Source organism: Nannospalax galili, unplaced genomic scaffold, assembly GCF_000622305.1.
Source record: "Nannospalax galili isolate Female #2095 unplaced genomic scaffold, S.galili_v1.0 scaffold612, whole genome shotgun sequence".
Classification (NCBI taxonomy): domain Eukaryota; kingdom Metazoa; phylum Chordata; class Mammalia; order Rodentia; family Spalacidae; genus Nannospalax; species Nannospalax galili.
The window spans coordinates 2,142,072-2,167,320 of NW_008333388.1; the positions used below are offsets into that span (position 1 = coordinate 2,142,072).

Genomic DNA, 25,249 nt, shown 5'->3' on the forward strand with positions numbered 1-25,249 from the left:
CTTATAGAGGACCCAAGTTTAGTTCCCAGTATCCACATCAGGCAGCTGACAACCACCCATAAGTCAAGCTCCAGGGGATCCAGTGCCTTTTTTTGGGCCTCTGTGGGCACCTGCACTCATGTGTACATACGCACACAGATATGCAGTTTGAAATAAAATATATTTTAAAGGAAGGGGGAGGCAAATGAATTTTAGCAGATGCACAGATGCATTCTGCATAGGCAGTAGACTTAAATAAAGCAGAGTATCAGCCATGGTGTGCGGGTGCTCCTGAAGAAGAATTTTTACGGTGTGAAGAACATCTTTTTCTGGGCATCTCTGAAAATGTACACATCTTGTAGAAAGTTATCTACTGGAAGCCAGGCTCAATGATATTTTGCAGCTTAGTGTCCGTTGGATATTTAAGTGTTTACCATACTCCCGAGCCCTTTCCAGAAAGTATTCAAAGATGTCTTTGGTTTGTCAGGAAGGACTTCAGTGAGGATGGGCATCCTCATCCCAGTGCCAAAAAAAGTCCAGCAGAGTCTGTACAGGTCTTTCCTATGCAGATGGTAGGACCCTGAGGCAGGAGTCTGTTTAGTGGAGGCATGGGCAGGAGGGGCTGGAAGGCAGAAGCAGAGGTGGTCACAGAAGCCTGGGTGGCTTGCTGGGTCCACTGCAGTTTGATATGTTTAAAATCGGGACCTACTGTTCTTAGGACAGTGGCAGGGGAACGGGCTGGTTTAACCATGGGGGAAGTGCTGTAGGAAGCTGGTGGTAGCGGCAGTGGCTACAGGAGTGGGGTACTGGTTGAAGTATGCTTTCCAAAGCTTTCCACGGAACAGCCGGCCAGTTTAGACCTGTACTTGCCTTGTCTTCCTACTGTGTCTCAAATCTTCCCTTACTGTGTGTGTTGCCTTTCACACTGAGTAGGTCAGATAAACAAGAGGCAGCTACTTGAAGGGATAAAGCTATCTTTGACTATTAAAATGTTTTCTGGGGGACTGGAGAGATGGCTCAGTGGTTAAGAACACTTCTGCTCTTGCAGAGGACCTACCTGGGTTCGGTTCCCAGCATCCACGTGGCAGCTACCAACCATCCTTAACTTCAGTTCCAGGGATCCAGTGCCCTCTTCTGACCCACACGGGCATTGCATGATGTGGGTGCACTTAAACACATGCAGGCAGTGCACTCATACACTTAAAATAATAAATAATAAGAACATTAAAAATTGTTTTCTGGGTTGGTGAAATAGCTCAGGGGGCAAAGGTGCTTACCACCTGAGCCTAAGAGCTGAGTTGTCCCTGGAACCCTGGGAAAGGTGGAAGAAGAGAACTAACTCCCTGGAGTTGTCCTCTGACATCTACTTGAATGCTGTGGCACATGTGCCCTATACATTATACATGCACACAATAATAGTAATGGTAATGAAAACTTTAAATGGAAAATGTTTTCTGAGGGTTTTTTCCTGGCAAATATCTTGTACATAGTCTTGGAAATGATCAGACCTGAAGACCTCTGCACGCTGCCTGTCCAGATGTCCCATCTGTCCAGGTGGAATTGACAGACTCTGGCTGTGTCAGCAGACTGTCCTGCCCCTGCAAAACTCTTGGGAGCTAAAATGTGATGGAGAAGGGCAAGAGTAATTGACTTGAAAATTGGATATTCAAATCCGTTTTTCAAAGGCTGTTATCTGTTCCTAAAATTTAGACCAAATTTGAGGTCAGTGGCTGGGGAACGCCGAGACTCTTTCTCGGTGTTTCTCACTGTAAACATGCGGAGTCACTGGGTTATTCTGGGAATACCCTCCTTCTGATCACTTTGTTTTTTAGTTTAATTAAAAATTGTTTTTTATTCTAGGAGGAGGACAGTGAGTCTGAGGAGGCACTAGCCTTTCTTTTTTCTAACTCTATTGATTTTTATTACGTTTATTTATTAGTGTGTGTGTGCGCATCCAGGCAGATCAGCTCTGCTTGTTTTTAAAGCCAGACTGTAGACTGATTTTGATCATCTGCGCTGTAACTTCATATGCCACATGGGCTTTTCTGCAGTAATAATCAATGACTGTATAGTGTCTATAATTTAAAGTTATCAATGTTATGAATTTAATAGTACCTAACATTCTGTACCTAATATTCTGTGATTCTTCATACTGTTTCCAGATTGCTGATGCATGTGCTTGATTGTTTATTTAGAACATGTCCATAGAAAGGTGTATTGCTGGAGCAAAGGTTACTCAGGTTTTAAAATTATTCCTGTCCCACAGTGTATATTGCCTGTTTCATAAACCTTGGTCTGTTATGGAAATACTTTCTAGTTTAACAAGCGAAAAGAAAAGGAATCATACGTTATCAGTAAGTTGGTCTCACTATGTACCATTAGCTGACCTGGATCTCACTATGTAGTCCAGGCTGACCTTGAGCTTTCAGAGATCCTCCTACCTTTGTCTCCTGAGTCCTGGGATTACAGGTTGCACCACTGTGGGTGGAGCAGTTGAACATTCTTTATTAGACACTGTTTACATTTCCTTTGTTAGTCTGTTTCCTTTGATCTGGGTCTAGTGCCTCAAGGTTGTAATCCCAGCACTAGGCAGGCTGAGCCAGTAGGCTGTCTCAAGTTCAAAATCAGTTTGAACTACATAGTGAGTACTATGCTAGCCTGAGCTACATAGTAAGACCCTGTCTTTCAAAAAACAAAACAAAAGTTTCCTTTTAGTGTTTCTAATTATTGAAGAAATATTTTTAAAAAACCCAACCATTTCGTTTTTCTATCTGCTTAAGGAAAATACATTTTCTTGACTAGGTTTGACCTGTATTGTAGTATTTAACAGTTATGAGACAGGTGAGTGTCTCCAAAGTTAAACGTTTTTCTCAACATTAGCCTGTAGGGGTCTCTCTAAACTATAGTTTTGAAAACCCAGAAACTGATTTTTGAGTTCCATAATCTGTGCTCCAGGGGCAGTCCCGGCGAGTTCAGGTTGAGGTGAAGTCTGTACAGGAGTCGGGGACCTTACCACTCATGGAAGAATGCATATCATCAGTTGGCATCGGATGTGTGAGAGTTAGACCGCTCAGATCCCCTAAGATCCAGGAGAACTTCCACGTAAGTTTCTACACCTGCTTTGTGCTTGTTGAAAGACAAAAGCAGACCAGAGTCTTGTGCAACACTGCTTTCCTGAACACTTCTGTCGGCATCCCTGGCTCTGCCTTTGAGGTTTTCTTGTCTGGCCTTGGCCCAGGATCCCTGTACTAGACTCTTAGGCTTTACCCTGATGTGTGGTGAGCTGAGAGTTAAAACCTCTCAGCCTGGCAAACCACTAAGCCTAACAGTGATTAACCTCCTCCCGAGGCCCACCCCTCTGCCAGACCCCCCACTGGCTAGTAAAGACTCTTTGCCAGCAGGTGTTTGATTTCCCCCAGTGCAAGGGGTTGTAAACCCAGCAGGGAAAGCATTGTACTGTCTCCGAAAAGGTCAGAGGAGCCTCTTCATTTCCCCCAGAAGCACCTAGTCTTACCAACTTCCTGACAACCCAGGGCTTGAGTGCTGGGGTGGGTGGGCCACTGTGTGGTGTATCAGTTAAATCAAAATTCTGAACTATGAGAGAAGTTTGAGATAGTGAGTGGAGGCCTGATTTGTGGACAAATGATTGTTTTGGTTCTACATAACATACTGTTTTCTTTTAGGAGGAAGAGGAGGACATGGACAGCTACCAGGTAATTGAGCACCTGTTGGCCTCATCAAATCAGCTTGATTAAAGTGCTTAATTACACAGGCCAGGATCTTGCTGTACCGCTACTTGATAATTAAACAATTCTGACTCAAATGCTGCTTTTTCCCAAACTAAAACAAAGCAGAAAATGCTGTGTTCTGTCTCTCGCTGTGGAGGGCGCACGCTAGGAGGAGTTGGCCCTGCGATGGGGTCATTTCCTAGGCCGGGGTCCCAGTCAGCCTTCTGCACCAGCTGTCTTCCAGCTGCTCTTCCTGGACTCCCCTTGAGTCCCCACCCAGGGGGCTGCCCTGGACCCTGAATGCCCACTTCCTTGAGTTGTCCAGGGGTTTGTTTACCCGTTTCTTTTCTTTGCCTAATCTGCCAGATTTTGTTTATGTCTATGAAGTTCCATCTTGTTAGTCATCATTTAGGACTGCCCGAGCTCTTTGGAGCCTGATTATGTCATCCGCTGTAGTCACTCTCCTGGCTTTGCATCATCCTAATTTGATAGAAATGTCTGCCTTCCTATAAGTCACTGATAAAAAAAAGAAAAAAACCCATCGTGTCAGCTGGGGTTAAATGCAGAGTCCCATGGCACCACCACGGAGACTTCTTTTAAGTGGACATATCCCATTCATCACTGTTCTTTGGATGTGATATTTGAGTCCTCTGTGACTCCATTCAAAGGAGATGCACAGCACGTTTCTCCATCTTGTCCACAAGAATGTCATAGGCTATTTGGTTAAGTGCCCTGGTGAGATCCAGACCCCTGGCATCTGCAGCATTCCTCTGACCTGCCTGGTCCTTAACCATATTAGCAAAGGAAATGAGGTCAGGTTGGCGCACTGGCAGGTGTTGACTGGTAGAGTTTGGTCTGTCAATAACAACCCCTGTCCTCTCGCCTCACCCCTACCTCCCAAGCACACATCTTTGAGAGCCTAGTGAGACACGGAAGGGAGTAGCTGGAAGTGTAAAGGATTCTTTCTGAGGATTATTGAGTACACTTTGTGAGTTCTAGCTCCAAAGCGACCTTATGGATGATCTTTGTTTCTAGTGGTTGGAATTCAGCAGGTACAAATAGAACTAATTCTAGGTACTATAGAGACCGTCCTCTAGAACATAATGCTTTCTGTTCTGAGTGTTTCTGACCTGACTTGTGGGTAGAGTCTCTTGGTTGTACTGGATGTTGGGCTGGGGATGTAGCTCAGATGTGAGTGCTTGCCTAGCATGCAGGAAGCCCTAGATTCACTCTCCGTGCCCAGCATATGTGGGGCATGGTTGCGCAAGCCCGTAATCTTAGCACTCGAGAGGTGGGAGCAGGAAGAACAGAAGTTCAAGATCATCCTTAGCTACATATTGAGAGTTCCAGGCTAGTGTGGGTTTTATAAGACCCTTTCACAGACAAACAGGGCCTCACTGCATGCTGCTTATGTTTCTGAGTTCCGTGACAATGAGGTGGGAGCGTCTGTCTCAGACATATTGCCTCCACACTACACTGAAGGCGGCTCCCGTTTTCTTCTAGGATCGGGATTTAGAGAGGCTACGTAGAAAATGGCTCAATGCATTAACAAAACGTCAAGAATACTTGGATCAGCAGCTCCAGAAGCTTGTCAGTAAACATGGTAGGAAGAGCAAGCCAAACGTTTCTCTCTTTCTGTTAGTGCTTCGTAGCCCTGTTTGTAGCTAAGAGCCAGATGAATGGGGGTGACGAGAACGGATGCATGTTACTTCTGGCTTGGGCCATAGCCTCTCAGAAGAACTTTTATTTGGATGTAATGATACCTTCTTATAGTGCCTTCAGAGAGGGGAGGGGTGGGGAGGGTAGGAACATACAGTGGACCAAGCACACTTTGTTCCTCAAAAGTAACTGAGAGAAAGGTACACGTGTTTCTCGTTGGAGGTCCCAAGAGCTTGGACATTGAGCCAGACCATCATCCCTGCACCAGAGGTCTGTGACCATCAGGCAGCCTCTTGGAAAGATCCTCTCTCCTCCCCTCCCTGACCCCAACCCTGACCCCGACCCTGCCAGAGCTAGTGTCTACCAAAGACAAACATGGAAACGACCAGCAGGTTTCCTGAACCCAATCCTCATCTCTCTCTTCTAGATAAAACAGAAGATGATGCTGACCGTGAGGCGCAGCTCCTGGAGATGCGGTTGACACTCACTGAGGAGAGGAACGCAGTGATGGTGCCCTCTGCTGGCAGCGGCATTCCTGGGGCACCTGCTGAGTGGTAGGAACCATGGTGTCCTCTGAAATTCCCAGGGGTCACCAGGTCCCCTCCCTTTCCATTTGATGTTGGCGGTGCTGCAGTAAATGGCTGATTCATTACAGCATGTGAGAGAGTTGTTTGAATTGAAGGAACTGTGAAATGATTTTCATGAGCTGGCTATGACTGTGGCCTAAAACCTTTATTAAATAATACTGTTATTGGCCAAAGTAATTAGGATTTCTGAGAATTTAAATCAATATTTAGTACCACTGCACTTAGCATTAAAAAGTAGTTAACATGTTAATTACTTGAATCATTCATCCCCTTAAAAAACTATTTGGTTATAAGAAAATTGCAGCTCCACCAAATTTTGGTTTGGGTACTTAAACTCTGCGGTCAGCAAGTGTTCTCTGATGCTTGACAGAAATTAAAAATAGCAAGTAAAGTCACAAGGAGCCCATAAGTTTGTTTAGTGAGAAAGGAAGTTTAAACAGGTTTCACTGTGAACTGGTAAGATGGAGTCTCAGTGTCTTAGTGCACAGAACGCAGTTCCTCACATCAACTTAGAGTGAAATCAGTGTCCCAGGCCTTTGTCACTTGAGTGTGTTCAGCTAAGTCCTGGTGTGCTACTGAGACTGCTGTGTCTGAGGTGGCGCCTGTCCTTCGTGTTCTAGGACCCCAGTGCCCGGGATGGAAACCCACATTCCTGTTGTATTCCTCGACTTAAACGGTAAGTTAGCAGGGCTCAGAGGCTTGCCTTGATAAAGAGCTGGCAGAGTGCCGCTTTAGATTAGATTCTACTGCCCATGTTGTTTGGTTTTGATCACCCTGAGGTTGGGGTCAGTGCTGCGTGTGCCACACTCTGATGCTGAACAGACTTGAGATGTTTCTCATTCTCACCCCCTCTGCCCACAGTACTGGGGATTGAACCTGGGGCCTCACACATGCTAAGTAAGTGCTCTGCCCCTGAGCTGCAGCCCAGTCCCTGTGCATCCCAGGTTTGTAGCAGTGACGAGCGTGTTCACCGTGCACACTCTCCATCTCCTGGCTGCGGCTCTCTGCCTGTGAGCATGCTTCATTCTCCATCAGTGTAGGTCGGCTATCTGTACTGAAGATACTTGTGACTTTAACTCCTTGGGAAATTATTCTCTGGAAAGGACTAATAACTAGGGATACTATGTTTTCACAGCATTATTTGATGATTTTCTCACCGTTTCTGTGAGTTCCTGTGAACTTATCCCTGCTTGCTTTTTGTTTAAAATAACTGTTGTTTTCTCCCCCGACCCATGGGCTCTGTCAATAAGAGAGAAAATAGAAACTGTGTAAGATAGGGAGCTAAAAATAAGTTAGAAGTCAGCAGTTCAGTTCCTCAACACCTGCAGAACCGTGCATTGAAATGAACTCCTCTAAATAGACAAGCTTGGGTGGGTGGCCTCAGTGGTTTCTCTCTGCCGAGTGGAAGTGAATCACAATGTCTAGGGATTCAACATCTAGTGCCCCTGCGCTCACTTGTGTGCTCACGGTTGGAGAAAAACATCAGGCCACTCCCACTGTCTGTCCATCCAGTGGAGTGGACAGGCTCATAAGCCTGCTCTGCCTTGTGGTACTCGTGAAACTTGGAGGCTGAGGCCGACTCTCCCTATTCTTGTGTTGGGCTTCCTAGATAGGTGAAGGGTTAGCAGCTTGTAAGAAAGTGGGAAGAATGGAACTTTAGGAAGATCTGTTAGCTGTGCGTTTGTTTTCTCCCCTTAGTTAAAAAGATTGTTAGCATATAAAACACTGGGCTTCATTATGGCATCTTTATACATACATTGTGCTTTTCCTAAATCTGCTTGTATCCTTCCTTCCCTCAAATAGTTCCCTCCTTCTTCTTGTCAGACAGACAGGTGGGTAGATAGGAAGGTGGTGGGTAGGGAGGTGGTGGATGGGGAAGGTGCTGGATGGAAAGGTGCTGGATGGGAAGGTGGTGGATAGGGAGGCGGGTAGATAGGTTGGTAGATAGGTGGAGCTAGATTTTTCATTTGAGAGAAAATGAGGTATTTGTGTTTCTCCCCTGTTCCCTTGCTTGTTCCTTCCTTTTCCTTTCTTTTTCTTTTTTTTTAAAAACTAGATTTTTTAAATTTTTTATTTTTTAAAATAGTTTATTATTTTTATGTGTATGTGTGTATTGCCTGCATGTAGGTAAGTGCACCCATATGCGCCCGCCCATGGAGGACAGAAGAGGCTGTCGGATCCCCTGGAACTGGAGTTATGGACAGTTATTAGCTGCCGTGTGGGTGCTGGGATTCGAACCCAGGTCTTCTGCAAGAACAGCCAGCGTTTTTAACCACTGAGCCATCTCTCCAGCCCCCCGTTCCTTTCTTTGCATGACTCGCTGCCCCACGTCGTCTTTCTGTGTCCATGCCCAGCTATAGAGAAAACATATTGATTCTGGTTTATTTCACTTAGCACGATGAGCTCCAGTTCCATCTGTTTTCTTATACTGACGTAGCCTCATCCTTTTCTGCTGAATAAAGCTCCATTATGTGTATGTACCACGTTTGTCTGCGAATCTGAAGAGGCATCCGGACTTTGTTTAGCCCTCTGCACTTCAGTGGTCCACATAAGTACACTTACTTTGCAGGCCTAGTCACAAGCCTAAGGTGGATGGGGAGCTGGGAAAGCATGCTTGGGGCCGGGTGACCACAGGACTCGGTGCAGTTTCTAGCTGGAACCACTTTTCTGGTGCCATTAGCCTGTCTACCCTCTTGTTGGGCTTAATGGTCAGGAACTGGAATTGTGTTCATTGCTTCTCATTTCTTTTTTTTTTTTTTTTTTTTGTTTTTTTGAGACGGGTTCTCCCTATAGCCCCGGCTGTCCTGGACCTCACTTTGGGGCCCGGGCGGGCTGGAACCCACAGCCCCCCCCCTGCCTCTGCCTCCCGAGTGCTGGGATTAAAGGCGTGCACCACCACACCCGGCTTCATTTCTTCTTTTTGAAAAGACATTTGATTTATTATTTTTATTTTATGTGTATGAGTGTAGTGCTTGCATATAGGGTAGGTGTACCCGTGTTGTGCATTGTCTGTGGAGGTCAGAAGAGGGCATCGGATCGATCCCCTGGAACTGGAGTTAACTGGTTGTTAACTGCCATGTGGGTGCTGGGAATCAAACTGTGGTCTTCTCCAAGAGCAGCCAGTGCTCTTAATGGCCGAGCCATCTCTCCAGCTCTGCTTCTCATTTCTTAAGTGCACTAAAAGGTGGGTTTTGGGGTTGCAGTCCTGTCATTAACCCTCATGAGCAGACCTTGCGCAACCTCCTAGGTGTCTTTGCTTCCTTTCCCTTCCGTGTAAAACAAGACATACAGGGAGTGGCTTGGGTAATTTCTTGAAGCGCTTTCTGTCTCTCAGGTCTGTGGACTGTTACGTGGTCATCATCAGTGTCATGTGAGATTGTAGGGCAGAAAGCAAGTGAAATTCGAAGCAGAAGGATTTCGATAAGTGCACTGAAGCTTAGGCAGTGGGGGCTATCCTTGAAAAGGATCTCGGTGTTTAATGGAACCTCTGCTTTCAGCTGATGATTTCAGCTCTCAGGATAACCTTGATGACCCAGAAGCTGGTGGATGGGATGCTACCCTGACAGGGGAAGAAGAGGAAGAGTTCTTTGAGCTGCAGATTGTGAAACACCATGATGGAGAGGTAAATTAGGAACTGCAGAGGGTCAGATAAGGAGGAGTTTCCCCCAGCCCCTCAGGAGCCCTTTGGGATAGTTAGTGAAACAGTAGCTTCAGTGTATGTAAGGGAAAAGCCTCCATTCGACTTCCCGAGGCAGAGCTTGATCTTTGCATGTGGCCCCACCTGCCTTCTCTATTCCCCTGGTGAGGGATCTAGTCAGTGTGGACAGCGCCGGTTAACAATGATAGTGCCCATCTGGTGAGGGATCTAGTCAGCATGGACAGCGCCAGTTAACAATGATAGTGCCCACGTCTGTGCACTGTCCCCAACCTGGAGAGGTGGCACTCAATTCCTCTGAAGTTCAGGGAGCTAGAGGGCATAGGGGTTGGCATTTGCTTTGCAATTTCTTCATGAAAACTCTTTTAAAAAGGACAAAAAGCCAGGTTTGGTGATGTACACCTGTAATCCCAGCATTTGGGAGACTTGGACAGGAGGATTGTGAGTGCAAAGCCTGAGCTACATGGTAGGTAGTGCAAAGCCCTACCTCAAAAAAAAAAGCAAAAGAATTAATGAATACAGTATGGCAAAACCTTGATCTGATGGTTGAATCTGCAAAAAGGCTTAATCCTGGAGGTTTATACTCTAATTTCAAGTATGCTTGGGAGTTGCTTCCAAGGTGTTTGAGGAAGAAAAACAGGCGGAACTCCTGCTTTGCAGGAAAGATGTCACTTAGTGGTGGTCCTAGGATGCGAGCACTCACACGGGCAACCTGCGCTGCATCTGTAGGACAGCAGTCCTGCACCCCCTCTCACCCTGAGCCTGCCTGTGTCAGCTGTGACAAGATAGGCATAGGACCTCTTCACGTTAAAGTAGACCACGGGACAATGGCAGCTAATACAGTTTTGTGGTCTTGGGCTGAGAAAATGGACAAACTTAAATATGAGCTCTATAATCAGTAATGTATCATGGTGATGCTGGATTTCCTGGGTGTGGATTTGTCTGTAACTCACTCAAAAGTGATTCATAGGGGAAGCGGAGAGTGCCAGAGAAGCACTAAAGTAGAAAACAGTCACAGGGAGTCAGGGAACATGCACAGAAGTCCACAGTACTGACGTTCTTAAAGTTTTCTTGCTGTTTGAGCTTTGTTTTTGGTCTTTTTGAGACAGGGTATCCCTGTAGCCCCAGCTGTCCTGGAACTTGCTATGCAGACCAGGCTGGCCTTGAACTCACAGAGATCTACCTGCCTCTGCCTCCCAAGTGCTGGGATTAAAGGCGTGCTCCACCACGCCCAGCTTGTTTGAGCAATTTTAAAAATAAATAATTTGAGTTGTGGAGATGGCGCAGTGGCAGGTCTTGCAGAACACCCGGGTTCCCAGACGAGAGATTCAATGCCCCCTTCTGGCTTCTGTGGGCATTACACACGTGTAGTACATTTAGGCACATGCAGGCAAAACACTCATGCACATAAAATTAAAAATAAATAATTTCGGTGCTGGAGGGATGGTTCAGCGATTAAGAGCACTGACTGCTCTTGCAGAGGACCCGGGTTTGACAGATAACAACTGTCTGTAACTCCAGTTCCAGGGAATCCGATGCCCTCATCTGACCTCCATGGGCATTGCACAACACAGGTGCACTTATATGCATGCAGGCAAAACACTCTTACACATAAAATAAAATAACAAAACATAAAATATTTAAAAATAAATAATTTCACAGCAAGCAGGCCAGCTAATAAGGTGTCATACCCAGTACCTTGAGGTCTTAGGTGGCAACAGTCACATGCTCACATCCCATTTTGTTTTGGGGGAAGTTCTTGCAGGGAACTTCTTCCCAAGCCACGATGGTGTCCCTGAGAGGGTCTTTGTGTCTTTGGAGTAGAGAGCAAAGTGCTATCCTGCTATCTTGCCTCCTGCAGGTGAAAGCAGAGGCCTCCTGGGACTCAGCAGTGCACAGCTGCCCTCAGCTCAGTAAAGGCACACCTGCCGATGAGCGAGTGTTCCTCATAGTGCGTGTGACGGTCCAGCTCAGCCACCCTGCCGACATGCAGCTGGTCTTACGCAAGAGGATTTGTGTCCATGTTCATGGCCGCCAGGTGAGGCTTCCATCCTAGGCGCCCCGGGGACTAATCACAGGTGCGACTGTGGGCTGGCTGTGGAGCAACTGCTCAGATCTCTCCAGTCTGTGGAGTCACTTCCCGGGTACCTGTTGCTGTGTGTCTTGTCGTGTGGGTCATGTCCCTGTCCCCCACTGCATCAGTTCCTGAACACATCTCCTCCTCCTCTCTGGCTGTGTTCTTACAGGACTCCCAGGGCAGATTCATAAAGGAGTCCTGTCGGGGAAGTTCAGTGGCTTTGGGGTTGCCTGCTTTTCTGGGTCTTGCACCCTGAGAAGGTTCCTTGCAGATCATTTTTCTGTTCCTTAGCATGGGGCTGCTGACTCTTTTTCCAGTAGTCTTTGATTTATCCATTTGACTTTGGTGAGAAAGTGAATAGGAAATAGTTTGGGGCTTTAAGGAGCCAAAGTCCATTTGCATTTGGAAGTGCCTAAGCAGGTGCATCCACTGTACCTGCTGAGTGCTGGGGTACAGGTGCTCACTGCATGTGGGGACATTGTCATGATAACAGAATACAGACCACAGGACTGTCAGAGCTTGGAGGGGAAGATGGCATCTGAGCCATCACTTTATAGAACACTGGGTGGGGTGAGTGGCTGTTCCCTGCAGAGGAAATGCATATGCGGAGGAATGGAGGGAGGGAAGGAAGGAGGGAAGGAGGGAAGGGAGGGGAAGGAGGCAGAAGGCAGGCAGGCAAATGTGAGGCTGCGGGAGGTGGGTCCTGGGGTCCTTGTTGGCTGTGCTACCTCCCTTTCATAAGGCATTCTCAATATACTGGCTAAAACCAGTACAGATGGAAATAAATCTTCTCATTTGAAAGAGCACAGTCATGGTTGACAGACTTCTAGATGTAATCTCCACCCTAAAAATTAATCTTTAGTTCGAAATGTCACACTGATATCAATCTTTGAAATGAAGAGTGGCGGTAATGCTGTTAAAATTGCAGCTCTTTAGCTAGCCAGTCCAACATCAATAAAGTCTAGGTCACAGGGTTAGCTGTTCTCTGCCTCCCACCCTCTCCTGCTGTCTCCCTTTTCTGGGAAGTCTGGTGGGGATGGAGAGAGGCACGTTGCTCCCTAGGAGTATCTTGAAGGATGAGTTTCTATTTCTGACTTAGCCATCCTGGTCTTCAAGGCCTGTGTCCTGCTTGCCTGGCCACCAGCCCTGCAGTGTCCCCCACAGACAGAGCCTGCTGTGAAGTGGCCATGTTTCCATTTTGGTTTTGCTGGGAGCAGTGTGTTGCCCCATTTCATCCTGGTTGAAGTGATCCGATGGAAGTATTTCTTTAAGCCCTGGCTTGCCCCAATCTCAGATGCTTTATTCCTGAAAATTTTTTCTTCCTACAGAACAATAACGTATATGTGCAAGTCAGTGTCATTAATTCATGCAAAAAGTGAACAGCAGCTCTAGGTAACAGAAGTATCCATCCACATTCCCTCCACCAGCCACTCGGAAGCATTGGCTGTGCCCTGAGCGCCCTGACCCTGCCTGGACCTGGTTCTGCATCATAAGGCAAAGTGGAGGGAGGGAATAAATGGCTGTGTGTGTAGGTTAGGGGTCAGCCTCAGGGATCAGTCTGCAGGTGCTCTAAGAAGGTCCTTTAAAATTAGCTGAAGATCACTAGTAGGAAACAAACCATTCGGTAGGACTGTAAAATTAGGTATTTTTAATCCCAAATGGTCGTCTTCTTTCCTTTGGATTTTTCGTGCCTCCCCCTTCACCTCCTGCCTGTTCACTATTCTGTGTCCTTATCTTTATTCATCAGTTGCATTCCGCCCTCATTGCTGCTGTCTTCAACCTCTGCAGGATGTTCAATCTTCTCAGCATCTCCAAATGAGTCATCTATGCATTAATTCAACAGTTCAATTCCTAACTGTGCAAAGAGCGCAGTCAGCATAAACAATGACCAGGCACTCTTAAATCATTCCTCATAACGATCCTGCTTGGGTCGAGAACTGAATGCCAGAACTTGTCAATATTCACGGTGCGAGATGCCCATCGTGCTGGGGGAGGGAAGTGCAAGTGTCACCAGTCTTTGCTTTTCTCAGTGGGAAGGTCACTTTGCCGTCTTGTATCTTCTGTGGTGTGGACGCCGGGTTTAATCTATGCCAGGTGGCAGCTTGCAGACCTCAGTTGTGGACTTCCCACGCGTCCGTGCGGGACCGGCCACACCCTGCAGGCCTCAGTCAGGTGGTTCTGTGCATAAGACCCAGTGGAGGCGCTGCATTTGGTGATGAGGATTTTACGTGCTTGTGCGTGAAGTCTCTTTTCCTTGGCTCAGAGTGAGCAAGGTCCTTTGTGCCCCTCCCTCGTCAGCGGAAACAGTTGGTGAGCTGGGAAATGATGGCCTCTTGTTTTCCTCTAGGGTTTTGCTCAAAGTCTCTTCAGAAAGATGTCTCATCGAAGCTCCATTCCTGGCTGTGGAGTGACCTTTGAAATCGTCTCCAATATTCCAGAGGTGAAGGGTTGTACACAATATGAATTTACTAAAAATAAACACTTAAAAAAGCTAACTCCCAGACTCTACTAGATGAACTCGCATGAAGAGACTTCGGAGTACAAATGCTTGACCAGATAGGACTTAACACATATGACAGACTGTGTGAAAGCTGGTGAGGGGGCTTATGGAGAAGTGCATATGGGTGAGGGGCTCTAAATTTTATTAAGATCTATTATATGAAATGCACAAAAACTCAATAAAAAATTTTTTTTAAAGAAAAAAAAAAAAGCTAACTCCCTGAATAGTCACCTACCCAAGGCACACTTACTAAATGAAATGGCCCAGTAAGCTGGCTCATCAGTAAAGGCATTTGCCACCAAGCCTGATGACGCGAGTTGGGTCCCTGGAAGCCACATGGTAGAAAGAGAGAACTGACTCCCGAAAGCTGTCTGACTTCCACACACATGCCGTGGCATGTGTATGTGTGCAAAGATGCACAGATACTCACAAATTAATAAATATAAAAAAATGAAATCCCTACCTATGGGAATGATGTAGGTTTTTTGAGGGATTCTCTAATCTCAGCTGTTCGTATGATGCATTGTGGCTTTAAAAATTGTGGTTTTAGGGGCTGGAGAGATGGCTCAGCAGTTAAGAGCACTGGGTGCTCTTGCAGAGGACCTGGGTTCGAGTCCCAGCACCCACATGGCAGCTAACAACCATTCACAACTCCAGTTCCAGGGGATCCAATGCCCTCTTCTGACCTTCTCAGGCATTGCACAACAGGTGCACTTACACACCTGCAGGCAATGCACTAATATACATTTAAAAAAACAACAAAAAAGAATTCTGGTTTTAGTATTTTATTAAATAACTTTCTTTTTTTAAAAAAATTGTTTTTTTAAAATTTGTGTACGTGTATTGCCTGCATGTAGGTAAGTGCACTAGTGTCTTGCAATGCCCATGGAGGTCTGAAGAGGCTATCGGATCCCCTGGGACTGGAGTTACGGACAGTCGTTAGCTGCCATGTGGGTTCTGGGATTCAAACCCAGGTCTTCTGCAAGAATAACCAGTGTTCTTAACCACTGAGCCATCTCTCCAGCCCCAGAACTTTCTCTTTTTGTTTTTTGAGACAGGGTTTCCCTGTAGCCCCAGCTGGCCTGGAACTCAATCTGTAGACCAGGCTGGCCTCAATCTCACAGAGATCCACCTGCCTCAGCCTCCTGAGTGCTGAGATTAAAGAAGTGTACCACCTTACCAGGCTCTTTTTTAAAAAAGTAGTTTATTTACTTTGTGTTGGGAGGAGGGGGAGACTATGCTAAGGAGCACATGTGGTGGTCTGAGGCTGACTTTGGGGTCAGTGCTCTCCTTCCACCTTGTTTCCAGGCAGAGTCTCTCTTACTGTTTCTGTCTGTGTGGTATACTCCAGGCTGGCTGGCCCGTGAGCTTCGTGCCAGTTCTCTTATCTGCCTCCCATCTTGCCTGAGGAGTGCTGGGGTTACAGATGGGAGCCCCAGCATCCAGCTTTCTGTCGGGGTTCCTGGGATCAGAATCAGGCTGTCAGGCTTGTGCAGCAAGTGCTTTTACTGCTGAGCCATCTCCCCAGCCAAGAACACTTTTGAAAAGCAACTCAACAGCTTTTTATTTGTAGAAAATAACAATAACTATGGTGTTACTCACAGAGGGAAGAAACATAGTCCAATATAGAGATTTATGTTTGATGTGGTATCAGAAGTCTCATTTCTGTCACTTATTAGCTAAGTCAATTTGTTTAAGTGACCCTGAGTCTAAATTTTTTTATTTGTGAAATAGAGTTAATAATGCCTTCTGTACAGGTTGTTCTTAAGGATTCAGTGAGAGTGTGTATATAAGTCCACTGAGCACTAAGTAGTAGTTGCTGTTACTGTGATTATTAGTATTGCTACAGCTGTTTTGTTATTGTTACTGCGATTATTAGTATTGCTACAGCTGTTACTGTTACTGTGATTATTAGTATTGCTACAGCTGTTATTGTTACTGTGATTATTAGTATTGCTACAGTTTTTTTGTTATTGTTACTGCGATTATTAGTATTGCTACAGCTGTTTTGTTATTGTTACTGGGATTATTAGTATTGCTACAGCTGTTTTGTTATTGTTACTGTGATTATTAGTATTGCTACAGCTGTTTTGTTATTGTTACTGGGATTATTAGTATTGCTATAGCTGTTGTATCTTATTTCCTGAGATCTTTCCAAGAGTCAGTCAGATGGGCTTTGGATATCCCAATGGCAGCTTGTGGCAGCAGTATGTATGTGCTTCCTAACCACCCTGGGTGAGCTTTGTTCACTCAACTGAGACATCACAGTGTCCCTTGTATGGACAGGAGATGTGAAGGTTCTCAGAAGAGGACTCTGAAAACCTGACAGAGAAGTGCGTCCTTGTTCCAAACTCAACTATTAGAATGAGAGGAAGTAAAGATGGATGTTCTTGGAGAGAGGGAAGGGACACAGGAACTGGAAACCTAAGGCCCTCCTCACACAGCACAGTGTCTGTCATTCCAGGCCTCCGGGTTTGTGGGTTGAGTCTGTTGAGTGTTTAAAGAGTAGGTTGTCAATGCATGTTTTCATACAGAGGCCAGTGTTTAAAAAGGACATGAGTAGCCAGGCATGGTAGCGCACGCCTTTAATCCCAGCACAGCACTTTAATCCCAGAGGCAGGTGGATCTCTGTGAGTTCAAGGCCAGCCTGGTCTACATAGTGAGTTCTAGGACAGCTGGAGCTACAGGGAGACCCTGTCTCAAAAAGACCAAAAAAAAAAGGACATGAGTAGATGACACAGCATCTTGGTTTTGCTTTAGATTTCTTAAAAATGTTTATTTATATATATATTATATCTTATTTTTTACGTGTATGAGTGTATTGCCTACATGTACATAAGTGCACCCATATTGTGCATTACCCGAGGAGGTCAGAAGAGGGATTCCCCTGGAACTGGAGTTACGTATGGTTGTTAGCCACCATGTGGGTGCTGAGAATTGAACTTGGGCCCTCTGCAAGGGCAGTCAGTGCTCTTAAGAGCTGAGCCATCTCTCCAGCCCTTTCTTTATATTTTTATGTATATGAGTGTTTTGCCTGCTTGTATGTAAGTGCACCTGTGTCATACAGTGTCTGTGGAGGCCAGAAGCAGGTGTTGGTTTTCCTGGAACTGAAGGTATAGATGGTTGTTAGCCAAAATGTAGGGGCTGGGCACTGAACCTGGGTCCTCTAGAAGAGCAGCCAGTGGTCGTAACTGCTGAGCCATCTCTCCAGCCCTACTTTAGATTTCTTACAAAATCTAAACAAGGAAAACACTTGATTGTCTCTAAAAGCTTCAAATAGTAACTTATCCTTTCTTGGATTTTCAAGTGAGGCTTAAATAATAAATACTATTTAAGTATTTAACTTGAAGCCTCTTGAACATTTGAAAATTAAACTATTGCCAGGTGTTGGTACACATCTGCAGTTCTAGAACCAGGAGGCTGAGGCAGAAGGATCAGGAGTTTGAGGCTAGTCTGGGCTACTTAGTGAAACCCTGTCACAGACAGAGACAGACAAACCCTAAGGTCAATGCCCGAGGGTATAACTGTGCTAGAGTTTTTGTACAGCATGTCAGGTTTATTCCCCAGCAGCTGTCAGTCAGTCAGCAAGTAAACTCTTTGTGAGTTGGGCTAGCAAAAATCTTGGACCTAGAAATGATGCTCTGTTCTTCATAAGCTTTAAGAGGAAAGAATTGTGGGGGAATCAGCTTAAAGCTAAATATCCTTGTGTGATTAGATTGCTGATAATTAGCTAGACTTGCAAAGTTGGCAAGCATTATTTTCACATTATCAAATCCTGATGATCAAGAGAAAAAGTGAAATTTAAAGTTTATTTTGTAAAGACTAGATTTAAAACCTAAATGAAAACATCTTTTAATAAGTTTCATCTTGAAAAAGCCCCAAAATCCTCCTGTATTCCATGTCACAGAAGCCATTAGGAAGAAATGGTCCTAGGCCAGAGAGCAACAAGACAGTTTCTTCTTACAAAATTGGGATGATGTGCGTTCCCTTCAGACACTGAAGGTGTTTTGTGCCGGTGTGAGGAGACTCCCTCAGGACCTGGAGATCTAAGCTTTCTTCTCACCTCCTGTGCTCAACACCTGGCTTTTCACATGACACCTTTAAAATGAGGTTGATTCTGTTCCTGGCCATTGCAAGGCTTGAAGGAAGGACTGGAGGAGGCAGAGATTCTTGTGAACTGAAGCCATTTATAAACCCTCCCATATTTTATTTAAGATTCATTTACACTTAAATAAATCTTTGGTGTTGGAATGTCTTATAATTGATAGCTTCTTAAGATTGAAACATCTTTGAAGTTAGAATGTCTTATAATTGATAGTATCTTAAAATTAATTGACCATTTTTTCCTTGGTTGAATATATTATGTTTCTCCTGTAGTTGATAGTATTGAAAATGTACTGTGGAGCCAGACATGGTGGTGCACGCCTTTAATCCCAGCACTCGGGAGGCAGAGGGAGGTGGATCCCTGTGAGTTCAAGGCCGGCCTGGTCAACATAGTGAGTTCCAGGCCAGCTGGGGCTACAGGGAGACCCTGTCTTCAAAAGGCTTCACACATCCTGGCCAGATACTCTATCACTGAGCTCTGTCCCTGACCTGCGTTTTATTTTGACACAGGGTCTAGGTGCTTGAGCTACCCTTCACCTTGCATTCCTTCTGTCTCAGCCTCCAAGTAGCTATCACAGGCCTGTGCCACTAGGCCCAATTCATTTTATGATTTAAAATCTTTTATTTAGGGGCTGGAGGGATAGCTCAGCCATTAAGAACACTGGCTGTTCCTGCACAGGACCAGGGTTCAGTTTTCAGCAGCCCCATGGCGGCTAATAACTGTCTGTAACTCCAGTTCCAGGGGATCTGACACCCTTTTCTCTCCTCCTTGGGCATTGCATGACATGGGTACACTTAGATTCATGTAGGTATAACACTTATATGCATAAAGTAAAATAAACTAAAAAAAATTTTTTTTTTTTTTTTTGGTCTTTTTGAGACAGGGTCTCTCCGTAGCCCCAGCTGTCCTGTAACTCACTATGTAGACCAGGCTGGCCTTGAACTCACAGAAATCTGCCTGCCTCTGCCTCCCCAGTGCTGGGATCAAGGGAGTGTGCCACCACTTCTGGCATAAATAAAAATTTTTTAAAATGTTATTTATTATTTTTATTTTAGGTGTATGAGTGTATTGCCTGCATGTATGTAAGTTCACTGACTGTTTCATAATTTTGGGGGGAAAATGTATTTTGAGTTCTAAAAGCTGATGTTAAAGTGAAAATTTGGATTCCATTGAATTTGTCAGTTCAAAGCTCTGTTGAGGGGCTGGAGAGACGGCTTAGTGCTTAAGAACACTTACTGCTCTGTACGAAGACCAGAGTTCACATCCCAAAGTGCCTATCAGGTGGCTCACAACACTCGTATCTCCAGCTGCCAGGGATCTGACACTTCCTACTAGCCTCTGTTGGCACCCACAAACACATAAATAAGTCTTTAAAACAAATTTTAAAAAGAGTTTTGTTGGGGGCTGGAGAGATGGCTCAGTGGTTAAGAGCACTGGCTGCTCTTCCAGAGGACCCAGGTTTGGTTTCCAACACCCACATGGTGGCTAACAACTGTCAGTAACTCCAGTTCTAGGGGGTGCAACAACCTCTTCTGACCTCCATGGGCATTGCATGACACAGGTGCACTTACATCCATGCAGGCAGTACACTCGTACACATAAAAATAATAAAATAGTAAATAAAATATTAAAAAAAGTTTTGTGGGTGTATGTGTCTGTGTCAAGAAGCATCTGGAACATTTGCCTCAGTGTAGTTTTAACCGTATCATCTGTTCTCCAGGATGCCCAGGGAGTGGAGGAGCGAGAGGCATTGGCACGGATGGCAACTAACGTAGACAACACGGCTTCTGCTGCCTCCGAGGCATATATCGAGAAGTATCTGCGCAGCGTGCTGGCTGTGGAGAACCTCCTGACCTTGGACCGCCTTCGCCAGGTCTGTTGCATTATGGCTGGGCACCTACCCGGCCCGCTGCTGTACCCAACTTTCTAGAGTTTAGGATTGTAGCACCTGAACTTTGAAGAGTTCAGTGACCCCAGAATAACCCAGAGTGATTGCAGTGGGGACGTCTGTCTTGTCAAGTCATGGCTGTTAATTAAAGGATGAGGAAACCTGTTTGAACAGTGTTGCTTTGGGGCACATTTCTTAGCACATTTTCCTCATCCCAGGAAGTGGCAGTGAAGGAGCAGCTGACGGGGAAAGGGAAACTGAACCGGAGGAGCATCAGCTCTCCCAGCGTGAACAGAGTGAGTTGCTCACTGCCCGCCCCTCCCTGCTGGGTGCCGGGCCTCTTGTGTCTTGCCTGGGTCTCTCTCTTCCCCTTCATATCGACCTCAGCTGTCTCCAGCGTACCTGTGCTGGTTTAAGAGCCTGGTCCTGACTGCCAGGGCACTCGCTCTAGGACTGTGTACACACTGCTCATTTGTCCTCCGCAGTGTCGCCAAGCACACCTGAGGGGCCACGAGCACGTGAGGAGCTAAAACCCCGCTGGCTGCTTGCCCAGGGCAAGAATTCATTTTCTGGGTTTAAATGAATTATTTTTTAAAGTGGGAAGTCTGGAGTAGGTTTGTGACTTGCACTGAAGGCCATCTAGGTAGTATGAGTGAGAAAACAGGTGGTAGTTCACAGCCCTGGCTGAGGGCTGCTGATTTTAATTTGTTTTATTTATGTATCTATATTTGGACTTTTTTTGAGTCAGCGTCTCCCTGTAGCCCCAGCTAGCCTAGAACTCACTATGTAGACCAGGCTGGCCTTGAACTCACAGAGATCTGCCTGCCTCTGACTCCTGGGTGCAGGGTGCCTGGGATTAAAGGCATACACTACCACGCCCAACTAGGACTGCTGATTTTAAAAACACAGGTACAGTGATGTGCATATTAAACATGGGGTTACTTCTTGAGTGTACCTGTGGCTCCTGAACATATCTGTCCACCTCATTTCTTTTTGTTTTGTTTTTTGAGACAGCATCTCACTACGTAGCCCAAACTGGCCTGGAACTCACTACGTAGAACAGGTTGTCCCTCCATCTCAGAGTTCTGCCTGCCTCTGCCTCTGCCTCTGCCTCCGCCTCCGCCTCTGCCTCCCGGGTGCAGGGTGTATATCACTACACTTGTCCCTGTTCTTCATTTCTGGTAAAGATTCAGATATGAAGACTAGTGTACTGCTGTCCCAACTGCACAAGGAAGATTCAGGGCGCAGGCTTGTAGGAAAGAGCAGCTGCTTCTAGCCTCAGTGTATATTGACATATCAGAGATTTGGCATTTGAGGTCCTATAGTTTAAATAGTTTATGACTTTACCAATCCTCAGAGAAGGGGCTCAGGCCATGTAAGATCCCAGCAACCTGGCCTCCTTAATTGGAAGGGGGCCCAGTGAGGTGTCGTCACCTCAGTGCATGCTGACACCCAGACCTGATGGGAAAGTTGCTGGTAACCTGCCTCGTGGTTTTCCAGTCTTGAAGACCACTGACTGCAGCCTCAGTCCTTATGGCTACCGTTGCTTCCAGCTTGATTTGTCTTTTTGAGATGAAGTCTCACTATGTTCTTCTGACTAACCTGGAATTGGCTATGTAAACCAGGCTAGCCTGGTCTCACCATGATCTTCCTGCCTCTGTCTCCAAAGTGCTGGGATTATAGACATGTGCCACCAGGCCCAGCTTGATGTGGTTTTCAAAGTGGGGATCCTTGTGGCGCTCTCATGCTTTACACGTTGAGGACTAACTCCCTTTTTTTCTTCCCAGTTGTCTGGAAGCCGACAGGAGCTTAGCCCGTCACCCAGTCTAGGCAGCAACAAGGTGAGTTTGTAATGATTTGTCAGCCTCCCACTTACTTCCCGCCATCTTTCTTCTTCTCAACCTCTGGGCTTTTTCATGTCCAAGGTCTTCCTTCACATCTGAACTCTGCCACATTTATTGGAAAATGTTCTGAGTTCATTTATCTTAATCTGCCACTTAGATCTACCGCACCCTCTTATTACTGGGATTTAATTTTATAATAGTGAATCATTGATATAATAAAGAATAAGAAAAGTATACTTAAAATTAATATTGTTTGTTAGAAAAAAAGAAAATGGGTTGTAGAGATGGCTCAGTGTTAAGAGCACTGGCTGGTCTTGCAGACCTGGGTTCTAATCCTAGCACCCACGTGGAGGCTAACAACCATCCATAACTCCAGTTCTAGGGGATCTGACACCCTCTTCTGTCCTCCACAGGCAGTGCATGACACGGGTGCACTTCCACACATGCAGGCGTAACACTCGTACACATAAAATAAAATCAAATAAAACAAAGGGCACATAGATTTCCCTAGCTAGAGTTTATTTTGTAGTTTACTTTGTCCATGTGACAGAGTTTTAAGCAAATAGAAACTCATTGTTTTCTTAAAAAAGGTTAATGTGGGGCAGGAGAACAAGAGCTCAGCTCTTGCAGAGTATCTGGGTTCAGTTCCCGTCACCCACATGGCTAAAAACTGTCTTAACTCCAGTTCCAGGGTGTCTGGTACCTTCTGATTTCCATGAGCACTGCATGCATGGGTGCACTTACATACATGCAGGCAAAACACGCATACACATAAAAAAAGGTCCGCACACCTTGCAGCTGACGTACTGGGTATTACACATTACAGTTTGTGCCTGTCACTTTCCAAGGTACCTGGCTAGGTGTGGGTGCTAAGGCCTGGGCGTAGCGTGCTGTGCGTTGTCATTCATGGCAGTGTGATGAGGGGTTGCTTCAGAGTAACTCAGTATAGAAAAAAGAAAGATTGGCTGATTACTGAGAAGTACCGAGGCTGTTGATTATACTCTTATTTGTTGTGTTTGACCTTTTCTTTATAAAAATTTAAAGACTATGCCAGGCATGGTGGCACACGCCTTTAATACCAGCACGGAGGGGATCTGACAGCCTCTTCTGTCCTCCATGGTCATTGCACGACACGAGTGCACTTACCTACATGCAGGCAGTACACGCATCCACATAAAATGAAAATAATATTTTTTTAAAAAGACTATTGAAAACAAATCAATTAGACTCATGTATAAGATCTAGGTCACTGTCACCTTTTCTGAAATCTTACACACACACACACACACACACACACACATAAATGTACTCATACACATATAGTTGCACATACGTACTTGCACATACATGCACATGTACACACACTTGTACATGCATGCATATATGCACACACAGACATATAAACTGCTGGTAGCTGTTCAGTTAGTGGATGATCGGTGTGGACATTGGTCTCTATAAAAGGTGCTGTGGTTTAGTGCTCACATCAACCCAATGATAGGTTTGATTCGTGCAGCTTAGCACAGGTTGTATTTATATGAAGGAAGCAGAGTTTTGGAAACTTTATTATATAGTGATTTTTAAATATGAATAAAGAAACTATCTTAAGGGAAATACACTTGGTACAAAAAAATTGACTTTCTGTGATTTGGGGGCAGTGCTTCTATATCCCTTGTAAGAAGAATTTCTGTCTTTCTGTCTCCTAACTTTCCTTATCTTAAAGTGGAGACAATAACAGCCAGTAATGATTTCTGCCTCAGAGAGCAGGGCTGTCATCTGTACCAATAAAGAGGACATAGGTTCTGCTCTGGAGGCCAGCACAGACAGAAGAACCACACGGTGGTGCCTGCTCTCCAGCCATCCTGCAGGGATCCTGTGGGGTTACAGTGAGGTGGTGACCCTGTGTGGAGTCCCGAGGGTGGTGCCGTGGTGCATACAGGCAGGTGGGAAGCCAGGCAGAAATGCCAGCATGACCCTAGACACGGGGTAAATAGCTGGCCCCACAACACCTGTGGTGTGGAACCCAGGGACAAGGAGCTTGGCTCGGATATCCTGAATCACTTCATGTAACAAGGACTAGTGGGAATTGGAGTTGGACTGCATAGTTTGCCTAAGTGATCTGGCTGCGCCCCACCCACCCCTGTTCCTGATACGGTATGTAGGATGCACCAGAGTGCTGTATGCTGTTATCAGCACAGAGGCGGGAAGGCTTGTCGGATTAGAGGGTGGAGAGATCAGTGAGGAGAGAAAAGAACCAGTTATACTGAGGAGATGGACTCGGGGATCCTGTGGACAAGAAGGAGGAGACAGGAGGGAGGGGACTAGGTAATGCTCTGGGTGACCTAGAACTCTATGTAGACCAAGCTGGCCTCAAACTCACAGAGACCTGCCTGTTTCTGCTTCTCCAGTTCTTGGATTAAAGGTGTGGGCCACCATGTGCGTCACCATGCCTGGCAGTCCAGCAGCATCTAAATTTTGTGACAACAGGCTGATCATTGAGAAACTGACTGGGAGGAGTCACTCAATTTCTAGAGGTTTCTCAAAATTAAAACCAGAGGTAAAGTCAGGTTTGGGATCCTGTGGACAATTGAGACAGTGGGAAGGATTTAGGCACAGTGGGAACTGAAGGGGACTTAAGAAGGAACCTCATAAAGAAAGATGGCCGTGTGTGTGCGTGTGCGTGTGCATGTGTGTGTGCGTGCGTGCGTGTGTGCGTGTGTGTGTGTGTGTGTGTGTGTGTGTGTGTGGTGGTTATGTTTATGCAGGACCTTGCCAGACTCTTTGGACACAGCATTTAGGATGACCAGCAGGGCTATACGGGATGACATTGCATGACTGCACTTGTCCAGGGCTGCTTCTGCCAAAGTTGGGAGAAGTCAAACCGAGCTCTTGGCAGGCTGTGTCATGCTGCAGAGGGAACACTGTTTTTATTACTGTTTTCTTTTTGGTTCTCTTTTTTTTTGGTTGTTGCTATTCCTGAACAATTTAAGAGAAAATGAGATGGTTTCGTTTGTATCTGCTCAGATTTTGCTCATGTCTTGGTTCTGTCCTGGTGACAAGAGTCTGGGTCTCTCCACTTCTTTCCTATGGACTTCAGAAAGCTCTGGCCTCTGCCTGGGACTTAGGGCAGTTTGCGGTCCTCAGATCTTGAGTGAGGTATTATCAGGAAACCTGGTGATCTCCTCTTGGCTCTGGGTTCAGTCATGGAAACACCTTTTCGTCCTTCTGTG

The 25,249-nt window shown here is 45.8% G+C and overlaps 1 protein-coding gene across 4 annotated transcripts in view; it reads left to right on the top strand.

Moving 5' to 3' along the window:
• The window catches only part of Kif13b (kinesin family member 13B), a 153,053-nt gene that overhangs the window by 94,909 nt on the left and 32,895 nt on the right, over positions 1 to 25,249 (top strand). For all 4 annotated transcript variants that reach the window (XM_008828113.3, XM_008828112.3, XM_029561110.1 and 1 more), the window contains exons 24-34: positions 2,935 to 3,081; positions 3,663 to 3,692; positions 5,211 to 5,310; positions 5,794 to 5,920; positions 6,574 to 6,629; positions 9,451 to 9,575; positions 11,470 to 11,646; positions 14,033 to 14,125; positions 20,011 to 20,163; positions 20,397 to 20,474; positions 21,966 to 22,019. In XM_008828113.3, the coding sequence (XP_008826335.1) occupies positions 2,935 to 3,081; positions 3,663 to 3,692; positions 5,211 to 5,310; positions 5,794 to 5,920; positions 6,574 to 6,629; positions 9,451 to 9,575; positions 11,470 to 11,646; positions 14,033 to 14,125; positions 20,011 to 20,163; positions 20,397 to 20,474; positions 21,966 to 22,019 (1,140 nt within the window). The remainder of the gene's footprint in view (positions 1 to 2,934; positions 3,082 to 3,662; positions 3,693 to 5,210; positions 5,311 to 5,793; positions 5,921 to 6,573; positions 6,630 to 9,450; positions 9,576 to 11,469; positions 11,647 to 14,032; positions 14,126 to 20,010; positions 20,164 to 20,396; positions 20,475 to 21,965; positions 22,020 to 25,249) is intronic.